The sequence below is a fragment of the Carcharhinus amblyrhynchos genome, chromosome 9 (genome assembly GCF_965287045.1).
Source record: "Carcharhinus amblyrhynchos chromosome 9, sCarAmb.v2.hapA, whole genome shotgun sequence".
Classification (NCBI taxonomy): domain Eukaryota; kingdom Metazoa; phylum Chordata; class Chondrichthyes; order Carcharhiniformes; family Carcharhinidae; genus Carcharhinus; species Carcharhinus amblyrhynchos.
The window spans coordinates 83250799-83264297 of NC_137332.1; the positions used below are offsets into that span (position 1 = coordinate 83250799).

The window sequence follows — 13499 nt, forward strand, 5'->3', positions numbered from 1 at the left end:
CTGCTCAACTGCAATAAGGCACAATGAGCACGAATTGTTTGCTTGGCCCAGTTTCTGGGTTGTGTTTCAGTGGTGATTTGAGGGGGGGGTGGCAATACTGAGATGCAAAAGCATCCTGCACCTTATAACTTGCTCCCACAGCACATCCAGAATGATCCATAGGAGGAAGCTACCGCGTTGCCACAGGGCAACACCATGAAACACCAATGCTTGGCTAAAGCTTAAAGTGTGAAGCACCAGGCTGTATGGAACTGCTGTGTTACATTTGTATTTATACATGTTACTTGTTTAAAATCATACATACACAAACATTAACTGCAGCACCATGAGAGAGTCGCACTAACAATTAGCGGGTTATTCCATACCAGGAATAAATGGGCTGCTGTCCCATTCTGTCAATAAGGCCACTGGAAAAGGGATGTGAGATTGAATGTGTCCATCAGAGTGATTTGAACACCCACGCGCAGCTGTAGAAAAGGGAGAACTCACGAAGCATGTCTCACAGTCAATCTTCCAATAAAGGAAAGGGCTTCCAAACACTAAAGCTCAAAATTGTCTGCGTTCATCAGAAACCGGAGTTCAAAATACACTTCACAATCCAAATTGTCAAAAACACAGGTTTTCACTGCTGACGGCCCATCCACATAAACAAGGAGTGAAAACCATTCTGAATTGCAACAGAGGCAGTTTCTCACCCCCAAGCCCAAAATGTGTCAAGTCTACGTGCAACGCACGTCCCAGAAACATTTCACACAGCAAGGCGGGGTATGTTTCAATGTCCAGTCATACCTGTGGTGTAAGCTAGGAGCCCCCTGAAGTAGTGCAGCATTCCACCTTCACTGATTGGGCATCGTCTCCATTCATTCCAACATGTTCTGCCAAACAAGCCAACATGTTTCCCACCTCTGCCAGGTCTACTCCTGCTGCCAATATTAAAGTTCTTCCTCTCCCCATCCCACCACCACCACCATTTTACCTGGAGTAGCCATGGTGCTGGTTTGGATTACATATGTTTTGTGAGCAACATATTTAATTGTTAGTATTTTAGACAGGAAGAAAGGGTCGGGCCAGGAAACTTGCCAATGGCACCAGAGAGAAACTAGACAAGACCCAATGACCAGGCCATAAATTATCACAAGGTTGTTTGTTTACAGTGAAGATCGCCAAGCAAAATGAATTTTAGAAGGCATTACATACCTGCTCATTTGAAAAGACAGAAACTTGCATTTATAAGGCATTTTATTACATCCCTCAAACATCTCAAAAGTGCCTGACAATGAATTACTTCTTTGACTGACTGCAATCACACAAGTGAAAATGGGAGCTGCTTTGTACAAGCAAGATCCCACAACAGCAACACTTTAAATGAAGTTTTGCTTGGGTTCTATGAATGCCTCCACCGCAAAATCCCTGCTGTTTCTCAAATGGTACCACAGCACTATCATAGAATAACACAGTGCAGAAATAGGCCCTTCAGCTCGAGTCTGCACCAATGCATGATAAACACCTGAACTCCCACCTAACCCCACCTGCCAGCACTTGGCCCACAGCCCTGAATGTTATGATGTGCGAAGTGCTCATTTAGGTACTTTTTAAAGGATATGAGGGAACCATCCTCCCAGTCAGCGCATTCCAGACTATCACCATTCTCTGGAGCTGCTCCTTATCCACTCTGTCCATGTCTCTCATCATTTTGTACACCTTGATCAGGTCACCCCTCCGCCCTTTCTGCTCCAAGGGAAATAACTCAAGTCTACCCAACCTCTCTTCATCACCCAGCTGAATAGACAGACAGGACCGGGGTTTGGTGGGCACATCCCACAGTACTCTCCCCAGCTGTTCTGTTGTTTTGATTTACGAGAGTCACTGCACAGTCTTGCTTCATAGTTACGCTGTCCCCCACCACAAAAAAAAGTACAATCTGTTATTTCATTTGTAGATCTCCACTGGTTTGGGGGAGCTACAATGGAAGCATGTACAAAAACACCCAAACAATAGTTACATGCGAGTTGACACAATATCTGTACATCAGAAGTAATGAGATAAGTACCAGTAAATTCAATAAACAGCTCAGGGGAAGCATCTGTACTCAGACAGTGGTGAGAACTCACTATCACAGCAAGTGGTTGAGGCAAACAGAACAAAGAAAAATACAGCACAAGAACAGGCCCTTCGGCCCTCCAAACCTGTGCCAATCATCAGTGTGGTGTTGGTGTGCTTAAGGGGAAGGTGGGTAAGCTCATCAAGGAAAAAGGAAAAGGATATATTGATGGAGATAGCAGGTGAATATGGGAAGAATGGCCTGAATTTTACACAGTAAATTCAATGTAATTTAACGTATGCAATATTGGAAATGCAGGATATGGCTGGGGAAACATTACTATGCATTTCTGGTGATTTACTCACAACACACTTCGAGTTATCAGGCATTAGTGATGAGAGATCTGCAGCCTTGTCCTTTACAGCATCGTCAAGTCCATTAACGTATCAGCCAAATCTCAGTGAGTACCACATGCCTCAGATTGCAATATTGTGGGAGTGCATCTCACTTCAGAGACTTGGTCACATAACCCAGGCTGACACTCCAGAACAGTACTGAGGGAGTACTGCACTGTTAGCAGGCCAGTACTGAGGGGAGTGCTGCACTGTCAGAGTGTCAATACTGAGGGAATGCTTCACTGTCAGGCGTACCCTCTTTCAGATGAATTATTACCTGTATCTCTTCTCAAGCGAATGTAGAATATCTCTTTGCACCATGAGAAGAGCAGGGTGTTCTCCCTGTGTCCCGGCCAACTTCTAACCCTCAATCACCATCACAGAAACATTATCTGGTCATTATCACAATGCTGTATGTGGGATCTTGCTGTGTGCAAACTGGCTGCTACGTTTCCTACAACAGTGACGACATTTCAAACATACTTCATTGGCTGAAGCTCTTTGGGATGTCTTGAGGTGAAAGGCGCTATAGAAATGCAAGTCTTTCTTAATTTACATTCATGACAATCCCACCCCAGTTGCAATTTATCCAAAGCATTATGAGGGTATCCAGCAGTGAGAGGGTTAAGCTTCGGGCACAGTGCAGTGATGCCCTCCTTGCCCTTGCCCAGTACACACTGCCTATCTAATTTCCAGATAGAGTCACCGCTAACAATCCCCAAGCACTAAGCCCCACCACATGACTGACCCCCTACGCAGCATTGTGTCCTTTTCTGGGAATGACTGTTGGGCTCCACTAGTTTGGAGCCTCCATGATACCGCTCCCAGTGTCTTCCAGACCCTCTGGGAAACCCGTCTCGTAACGGTGGCCAGAAGCACCAGGCCTCATCCCATTGGTATCAGGCCTCTGCCCGGCGCCTGGCAGCTCCATTTCTTGGCTCCCATCTGGCAAAGCCCCCGTTGCTCCATCAGTAATGACCGAGCGATAAACACCGTCTCCCTCAGCCAGCATCAGTTTGAGCTTGGGGATCCAGTGTTTGCGGACCACCCTCCTGGCGTTGGTGCACATGTCCGCAGCGATGGCGTTCATCTCGCTCTCCTTGAAATTTGGAGCAAAGTTCTGACAGTAAACTGCAAAAGAGAAGACAAAAGCTTGCATTTATCTCGCACCTTTCACAATCTCAGCATGTCCCAACACGCAGTACCGTCAACAAAACATTTAACGTGGGCCTGCTATTGGAATGTGGCAGGCTATTTATGCACAGCAAGCTCCCACAATCATCAATGAGGTCATGACCAGATAATCCGTTTTTAATAGTATGGGTTAAGGGACAAATATTGTGCAGATGCACCGATGGGAACTTCCCATGTAGTGCCATGAAATCTCTTATACCCATCTGAGTGGGCACAGAGACCTCAGTTTAATGTCTCACCTGGGAGACAGGCGGCACCTGCAGCAATGTAGCACTCCCTCAGTACAGTGCAGGGAGTGTGTCGGCCTGGATTATTTGCTTGGGTCTCTGCGAGGCTTGACTCAGAAGTCAGAATTCTACGCACTCAGCCCCAGCTAACAGAGGAGATGTCTCACAAAAGGAACAGTGTTTAAGCAAGGAGCTGGCCCAGACAGCATAAGAGGAGGCCATTCACATTGTATCTCAGAGCTCTCCAATTAGTCCCACACCTCTGCCCTTACCCCACAGCCCTTTAAATTGTTCCTGTTCAGGTGCTTACCCAATTGCCTTTGGGAGGTTATTTTTGAATCTGCTTTCAGGCAGTGCATTTCAGATCATAACCCTTGCTATGTTATAAAAGTTCTCCTCTTGTCCTCTCTGTTCTTTCACCAATGCTAATAAGTCTGTGCCCTCTGGTCACTGGCTAATCTATCAGTTTTTGCCCTGTGTTCACTATCCAAACCCTACAACTGTTAGTTATTCTAACACCACCATCAAGCATGAAACATTCTTTGGGGATAGAGTAAAGTCTCAGCTTCTTACATAATAATTCTATTCCATCTGCTGTTGGAAAGCAAAGATCGTTTTAACAGATTTATACTTGCGTGGGCAAACATTAGGTTTAGTTAGGTCTAGTTTAGGTAGGTTTTATTTAATATTTCTGTGCCAGAGGGAAAAAAACCTATAGTTAGATTTCATGCTGAACAAAAGTGTTTGTGTGGAGGATAGTTTCAGTCCTAGCTGAGATTTGATTGTGACAGAAAGCGCTACGGCATTAAGAATAAATATCATTGCTTAGCAACTTGGGGTTCCTTAAGGTTAATCAAACAGTTTCTTTTTTTAGTTTCAGTTGAAAGCGAGAAGCAGTTGTAGAAAGAGCATGAAGCAATAAACAACTCTCTCAGCTCTGCTAGGGGAAACTAAAGAGGAACTAGCTTTTTTAGCTTTGCTGTAAGAAAAATCCTACAATGTAGTAACGGTTCAGATAACCAGTGCCAAAGATCTAAAGGTCAACAAGTTAAGGAGCTAAAGAAATTAAAAAAAAGGTTTCCAGAAGGTGTGGACTTAAAGGGAACAAAGAAGAAACTATAGAAAATAGAAAAAAATTATAGAAAAGAAGAAAAATAGAAAAGGATTCTGTTCAGGGATACCAGAAAAGGCTGAGAAGACATTGATTGGTGAGGATACTAGAGAAAGGTTTTCTACAAGTAATCCTAAAGTTTGAAATGAAACAAATTATAAAGTATTGACTGGATATCAGAATTGGTGTAACAGTCAAAACCTGAAAGGATTAATCCAAACTCCTGGCATGGGTTTACTGCTAAAAGTGGAGCGAAAGCTCTGGTCAAATGAATCCTTTGGAAAATGTGGCGTGGAATATGTTGGGAGTGGATTTTGGAAACTCCCAAATGATAATCATCTGGGGGAATTCTGAGGACAAATCCACAAACATTAAGTGTGTGCGCTAACAAGTCCATTGTGGCTTCAAATGTACTTTGTCATCTATGTTAAACTTAAAACCGTGTTATTGGTTAAGTTAGAGGAGGAGTGAAGGAGTCTTGTATTATAATCCATTTTTCATGTTTAATAAATTACTTTTTCTTGTTGTTAAAATAATTAGTGGTCCTGTGACTTTCTTCTTCTGTGTTTGATTAAAAGTTTACAGTCCTTTGAGGCAGGGTTCCATTCTGGTATCTTCCCTTCCAGTTATAACATTGACTGAGATCATAACACTACTTCTGCATTAGCCTCTCACACACAGGAAAGGTCAGTCCTAGTCACGGTTCTCAAGTACTGTTCTTTTCAACTGAACTCTGGAATGATCCAGCTTTCCATCATCCACTCCCTCCTTTATACCACTTCTTAGTGGGGCTAGCATGTAGATTCACCAGAATGGTAGTCTGTTTAATGGGTTAATTTAGGAAGCCAGCTCGCATGGGTTAGGCTTGTATATAGATGAGAAGGTGATCTACAAAGGAGGAGGCCATTCAGCCCCTTAAGCCTGTTCTGCCCATTCCATGCAATCATGGTTGATCTGCATCTTAAATTCAATAACCTGCCTTGACTTCATATTCTTTTACATCCTGACTGGCAAAAATGCATGGGTCTCAGGTTTAAAATTAATAGATCTATCACCCACTGTTTTTGTGACAGCGTGCTCCAGACTTATACCCTCCTGTGTGGAAAGAGTGTTTCCTAACCTCTCGCCCAAATGGCCGCCTGTCCTCCACTCCCCTACCAGTGAAAAACCATTCTAATCATCTATTTATGCCTTTCAAAATCCAAAAACTTCAGTCAAATCACTCCCAGGGAATACAAGTTTTGTTGTAACTTCTTTAAAAATCATCTAATTATCATTACTCTAACTTACTCTAGCCCTTGATAACATTCTGGACTGGCACTGCATTATTCCCAAGGCCAACGTACCCTTCCTAAGCTGTGGACCCCAGACCTGTACACAGTATAATAAGCAGAGCTTCCTCCCTTTACATTCACCAAAGATCCTTAGACAGCACTTTCCAAACCCACGACCACTTCCATCTAGAAGGACAAGGGCAGCAGATACATGGGAACACCACCACCTGCAAGTTCCCTTCTAAACACTCACCATCCTGATTTGGAAATATATCACCATTCCTTCATAGTTGCTGGGTCAAAATCCTGGAATTACCTCCCTAATGGCATTGTGGGTCAACCCACAGCACTTGTGCTGCAGCAATTCAAGAAGACAGCTCATCAACATAATTTCAAGGACAACTAAGGATGGGCAATAAATGCTGACCAACCAGCGATGTTCATGTCCCATGAATGAACAAAAAGAAATTCTAGATAGAAGCAAATTATTGCAGATGCTGGAATCTGAAACCAAAAGAGAAAATGCTGGAAAATCTCAGCAGGTCTGGTAGCATCTGTAAACAAAGAAAAGAGCTGGTGTTGAGTCCAGATGACCCTTAATCAAAGCTTTATAGATGCAGCCAGACATGCTGACAGTTTCCAGCATTTTCTCTTTTGGAAAAAGATTCCATCCACCTTGGCATAAAGTTGAACATTCCTTTAGTCTTTTTGATTATGTTTTAACACCTGCCTACTCCATTTTAGAGATCTGTGTACATGGAACTCCTAAGGCCAATTTTGATGGTATCAGACAGAAACATCGGGTAAATGGGAGACTTTTGAAAGCGTGCTAACTAAGATTCAGGATAAGCACATTCTTCTTAAAGTGAAAGACAAGGCTGGTAGAAGTAGGGAATCCCAGATGACTCAGGATATTGAGGCTCTGGTCAAGGAGGAGGAGGAGGCACATAACATGCATAGGCAGTTGGGATGCCTTGAAGAGTATAGGGGGTGTGGGAGTAGAGCTAAGAGAGAAATCAGGAGGGCAAAAAGGGGACACAAGATTGTTTTGGCACATCAGGCAAAGGAGAATCCAAAGAAATTCTACAAATATATAAAGGGCAAAAGAGTAACAGAGACAGTAGGGCCTCTTAAGGATCAACATGGTCATCTATGTGTGGATCCACAAGAGATGAGTGAGATCCTAATATTTCTCATCAGTATTTACTGTTGAGAAAAGCATGGATGTTAGGGGGCTTGAGGCCGTCTGGAAATCTGATAAATCATGTCCACTGGTTCTCCTTTATCTAACTCTCATGTTACCTCCTGAAAGAACTCTGACAGATTTGTCAGACATGACCTCCCCTTGACAAAGCTGTGCTGACTCAGTCCTACTTTATCATGCATTTCCAAGTACTCCATGATCTCATCTTTAATAATGAATTCTAAAATCTTGCCAATGATCAAAGTCAGGCTAACAGGCCTATAATTTCCCTTCTGCTGCCTTCCTCCCTTCTTAAACAGCGGTGTTACATTAGCTACTTTCCAGTCCTTTGGGAGCCTCCCTGCTTCCAGTAATTCTTAAAAGATTACCACCAATGCCTCCACAATTTCCTCAGCTATCTCTTTTAGAATTCTGGGATGCAGTCCATCAGGTTCAGGTAATTTATCCACCTTCAGACCTTTAAGTTTCCCCAGAACCTTCTCCTTGGTGATAGCCACTGCACTCAACTGTGTCCCCTGACTCTCCTGGAGCTCTGGTGTCTCACTGGTGTCTTCCACCGTGAAGACTGATGCAAAGTAACTATTCAGTTCCTCTGCTGTTTCTTTGTTTCCTATTATTATTTCTCCAGCCTCATTTTCCAGTGGTCCAATGTCAATTTTTGCCTCTCTCCTACCTTTTATATATTGAAAAAAAAACTCTTCCTATCTTCTTTTTATATTACTAGCTAGCTTACACTCATATTTCATCTTCTCCCCCCTTATTGCATTTTTAGTTGTCCTCCGCTCACTTTTAAAGGCTTCCCAATCCTTTGGCTTCCCATTAATTCTTGCAACTTTGCACGCTTTTTCTTTTGCTTTTATGCTGTCCTTGACTTCTCTCGCCAGCCATGGATGCCTTGCCCTCCCCTTAGCATGTTTCCTCCTGCGTGGAATGAATTTCTATTGTGCAGCTCTGCCTGAGGTTAGATTCCTGCCACCTTCTACACTCTCTGTTCTATTATGTTGTCTGGAAACTTTACTAACCTCTCCTGAGCCTTCAATTCCATTAACCTGCACTGCTACCCTCTCCTTTAACTTTGATTTTCTAATTTTCCAGACAACTGAAGCGTCTCCCCCATTATTTAGTTTAAAGCCCTATCTACAGAATTCTGGTCCCAGCATGATTCAGATGAAGACTGCCCCATCAGAACAAGTCTTCCCCAATACTGGTGCCAAATCCCATGAATTCAAACCCATTCCTCCCCCACCAATCTTTGAGCCACGCATTTACCTCCTTAATCTTGACCCTGTGCCAATTAGCTCGTAATTACCGCTTAGGTAATCATCTCTGGATTATTACCTTTTTGGTTCTGCTTTTTAATTTAGCTCCTAGGTGTTCATACTCCCTTAGCAGAACATTTGCTCCTGTTCTATCTATGTCATTGTTACCTTTGTGGACCACGATAACTGGGTCTTTACACTCCCACTCTAAGTTCCCCTGCAGCCCAGATGAGATATCCCTAACTTGAACAGCAGGCAGGCAACATAGCCTTCAGGATTCTTGATCCTGATCACAGAGAACAGTGTCAATGCCTCTAACTGTACCATCCCCAATTACAAGTACATTTCCTTTTTCTCCCCCCACTTGAACGCCTCCCTGTACCACAGGTTAAGAGAGTGGGCTTACAGGAAATTGAGAGGCCTGGATAGAGTGGACGTAGAGAAGATGTTTTGACTAGTAGGAGAAACCAGAACCAGAGGGCACAACCTGAGGCTAATGGGATGATCCTTTAAAACAGAGATGAGGAAGGATTTCTTCAGCCAGAGAGTGGTGAATCTGTGGAACTCTTTGCCGAAGAAGGCTGTGAAGGCCAGGTCATTGAGTGTCTTTAAGATAGAGATAGATAGATTCTTAATTAATAAAGGGGTCTGGGGTATTGGGGAAAAGGCAGGAGAATGGGGATGAGAAAAATATCAGCCATGATTGAATGGCGGAACAGACTCAATGGGCTGAGTGGCCTAATTCTGCTCCTATGTCTTATAGTCTTATCTATTGTTGTCTGCTTTGTAGTTTTATGCTATTATCTACACTACGTATTAATCCACCAGTCTTTGGTACATCAGCAAAAATGTGGAGCTGCGACTCTGTAAAGTGATATCCAAATCATTAGTAATCACAGTGTACAGTAGAGGTCTTGGTACAAATCCTGGTGGGTCACCACTAGTCAATCCCTTCCATTTCCATTATATCCCCATCTTCTCCCATCTAAACAAGCAATCTCCCAGCCAGGTCAATACTTGGCTTTCAATACCATGAGATTTGCTACTTGTTACGTGGAACCTTATCAGATGGTTCCTATAAATCAAAGACGATAGAAGCCATACGATGCAGAAGGGGGCCAGTCAGCCCACTGAGTCTGCACCAACTCTCCAAAAGAGCTTCCCACCCAGGCCCTCCCTCACTCCATCCCTAAAACCCGTGAATTTACCGTGGCTAATCCGCCTAACCTGCACATCTTGGGACACTAAGGGGTAATTTAACATTTTCAATCCACCTAACCTGTACATCTTTGGACTGTGGGAGGAATCCCAAGCACCTGCAGACACACTGAAGTTGACACAAATTGAAGCGCTTAAGGATTACTAAACATTAAACACTAATGAGACTCCGAGGATTAATATGGACATATGGAAAGAACTAAGGGCTTGGGAAGCAGCAGACATTAAGTAGAGAAACAGGATTGGAGTGTGGGATAAGTGAGAATACAAAAAGATTAGGAGAGAAGTCAAAAAACAATTAGGAAGGCAAAGAGGAACTATGTATAAAATTATCAAAGCACATAAAAGAAAATAGCAATTGAAAGATGTGATAAACAATAAGGTAAATGATTTTAAAGGAAATAGCAGATGTACTGAATAAACTAACAAATTCAAAGAGTGTGAAACTCCTGGTGCAGATGGACTGTATTCACATATGTTTAACAATTCCATGGGAAGAGATAGGAAAGACATTATTACTCGCATTTAAAAATTCATTAGATGAAGGTGTTGTACCAGGGGACTAACAGATAGATAATGGCATTCTGATTAAGAAGGGGGGCAAAATTTGTCCAGGTAATTATATGTCAGTTAGCTTAATACAATAGGTGGGAGAAATAAAGAAATCATGACTAAAGGAGAGAATATTTAGAAATGAGAAATATAATAATGAAATCAATATTGATTTCACATGGGGAAAATCTTGCTCATTGAATATTTTGAAGATCTGAAAGAGAAGAGAGAGAGAGTAGACATTGGTAATGCAGTAGATGTAATTTATCTGGGGTTTCAAAAGGCCCTTAAGTTGCAGAATGGGCAAATACTTTGGCAGATCAACGCAGATAAATGTGACATAGTTCATTTTGATGGGAAGAATAGTGAGGTCACTGATAATTTGGAAGGTGCCAGTGTCTGTGGGGTAGAGGAACAAAGAGATCTCAGAATATAAATATATCAATGACCAGAAGGTGCGTCACAGATTAACAAGGCCTGAAAAAGATCAAACTAAGAATAAGGGTTTATTTCTAGAAGGATAGAATTGAAAAGAAGGGGAGTTATACTAAACCTGTATTGAACTTTTGTTAAGCGCACAATTAGACACTGTCTGTGGTTCAGGTCACCATGTTATAAAAAGGATATAGAAACAGTGAAGAGAGTGCAGAGAAAATGTACCAGACTGATACCAGAAATGTGTGGGTATGAAATCAGGAAGGGATTGACAGGTTGGGTCTGTTTTCTCGTGAAAAGAAGACTGAGGGGTGATCTAACAGAGATCTTTAAAATTCTGAAAAGTTTTGATAGAGGGGATGAAGAGAGATTATTTCCCCTCGTGGGGGAGAACTAGAGGCCACCAATATAAGATAGTCACCAAGAAATCCAATAGGGAATGTGACTGTGGCTATTTGACTGCAGAGTGCATCACAGCCAAACCTGACAAGTCATATTCAACATCTCCACACGTGCGCCTTCGTGGAGATCAAGCCCATGGGGCTGTGACCAGAGCAGGACTATTAATGGTCTCTTGGGCAGTCAAGGTTCCACTGGGTGGTGATGGGCCCTTGGATTAGGGACAGAAACACTAACATTACTTTGACATCTCTCTTTCAGCGGTTCCTGAGGCTGATACATTCAGCTGTTCTCACTGTCCAGGGTGTAATGTGGCTCCCCCCATTATCCTTCCGCCTACTGACTGACTGACTAAACCACTCCCCCCTCCCTCGACTCAGGCATCAAATTTAAACCCCTTGTCCTCATTCAGTCTGGCCCCTTCCTACCTCTCTGACTCCCTCCTCACACCCTCCAGCTATGATATCAGTGTCCGTGCCTCTGAGTGTCTCAAGCCCACACCCATCGTAAAGCCCTTCAGCCCATTCACTGTACCCGTTTCTGCCTCTCTGGACAACTCAATGCCCGTTCCTCTCCTCACTGCCCTTTTCACCATTAACACCTCTCCATAAACACAGCACTGCCCTGTTTACCTTTAATGGCGTTGAGTATCCTGCTATCCAGTGGTTTCCGACTGGGATCGCAGAGTGAAGAACGGATTCCAGTGCCGCAGCTGTTAGCCAGAGTATTCCTAGTGGATCCAGAAGATTAGGCAGTCAAAACAAGTGAGCGACATTCACAGACACATCTTTACAAAACTAGCTGATGGTTTCCAGTGACTATCCTTCATGTAGCCTTGGAGTTAGCTTCTGTGATGGGCACAAATAAGCAGTACAAGAAGGGTAGCACAGTGGTAACATTACCAGACTAACAACCCAGAGGCCCCAATTAATGTGCTGATGTGACTTCAATCCCATAGCAATGTAATTGACTCTTAACTGCCCTCTAAAATGGACAAGCAATCAAACTGCCACAGGACATCAAATAAGAATGAAACCAGTCACACCAACTGGTGTTTATCTCAGCACTAGGAAGGACAAAGGCACATCAGCCCTGCAAAGCCCTTCTTACTCATAACTGAGAGCTTGTGTCAGTTTTGGAGAGCTGTCCACAGACATACTTACACTCACTGAGCCGTTTCTTACAGCCAATGTCCCAGACACCTCCATCAACTTCCTTGTTCTGCCAGTGAGTCGTGGGGTGGCACAGTGGTCAGCACTGCTGCCTCACAGCTCCAGGGACCTGGGTTCAATTCCAGACTTGGTCACTGTCTATGTGAAGTTTGCACGTTCTCCCATGCCTGTGTGAGTTTTCTCCCACAGCCCAAAAATGTGCAGGTTAGGTTAACTGGACATTCTAAATTAACTCTTAGTGTCCTGAGATGTGAATAGGTTATAGGGATTAGGGATAACTAAGTGGGGATAGGGCCTGAGTGGGATTGATTGGCCGAATGGCCTCCTCCTGCACTGAGGGTTTCTATGTTACCATCTGTCCTTCTCCCCCTGCTCCCACTCTATATCAACCTGTCACTGATACATCTGACCACGATAGTACTGGTATGAGCGATCTTCACACAGGAACACCCTCAATCATATTGTGTGGCACGCCCACCATGTAAAATGGGATGAGTTCAGAACAGGTTGAGCATCTTGAGACTGGGCATCCATGAGCTACTGTGGGCCATCAGCAGCAGCAGCAGAATTGTACTCAACCACAATCTGTAACCTCATGGCCCAGCATATCCCCCACTCTACCATTACCCCAAGCCAGGGGATCAACCCTGGTTCAATGAAGAGTGCAGGACGGCATGCCAGGAGCAACAGCAAATATACTGAAAAATGAGGAGTTAACCTGGTGAAGCTACAACACAGGACTGTGTGCCAAAGAGCAGAAGCAGCAAATGATAGACTGAGCTAAACCATCCCATAACCAATGGATCAGATCAAAGCTCTGTAGTCCTTCATATCCAGCTGTGAATGGTGGTGGACAATTAAATGACTTACTGGAGGTTCCACAAATATCCCCATCCTCTATGATGGAGGAGCCCAGCACATTGGTGCACAAGATAAGGTTGAAGCATTTGCAGCAATCTTTGGCCAGAATACCATGCGGAAGATCTATCTTGGCCTCCTCCAGAGGTCCCCAGCATCA

The 13499-nt window shown here is 43.6% G+C and overlaps 1 protein-coding gene across 1 annotated transcript in view; it reads right to left on the bottom strand.

Annotated features, from left to right (window-relative positions):
* Positions 1–305: 305 nt before the first annotated feature.
* Positions 306–13499, bottom strand: part of LOC145347968 (nucleus accumbens-associated protein 1-like) — a 36666-nt gene continuing 23472 nt past the window's right edge. The window contains exons 5-6 of the mRNA XM_080195994.1: positions 11942–12039; positions 306–3567 (exon numbers count right to left, since the gene is read on the bottom strand). Coding sequence (XP_080052120.1) covers positions 3233–3567; positions 11942–12039 — 433 coding nt within the window. The 3' untranslated portion in view covers positions 306–3232. The remainder of the gene's footprint in view (positions 3568–11941; positions 12040–13499) is intronic.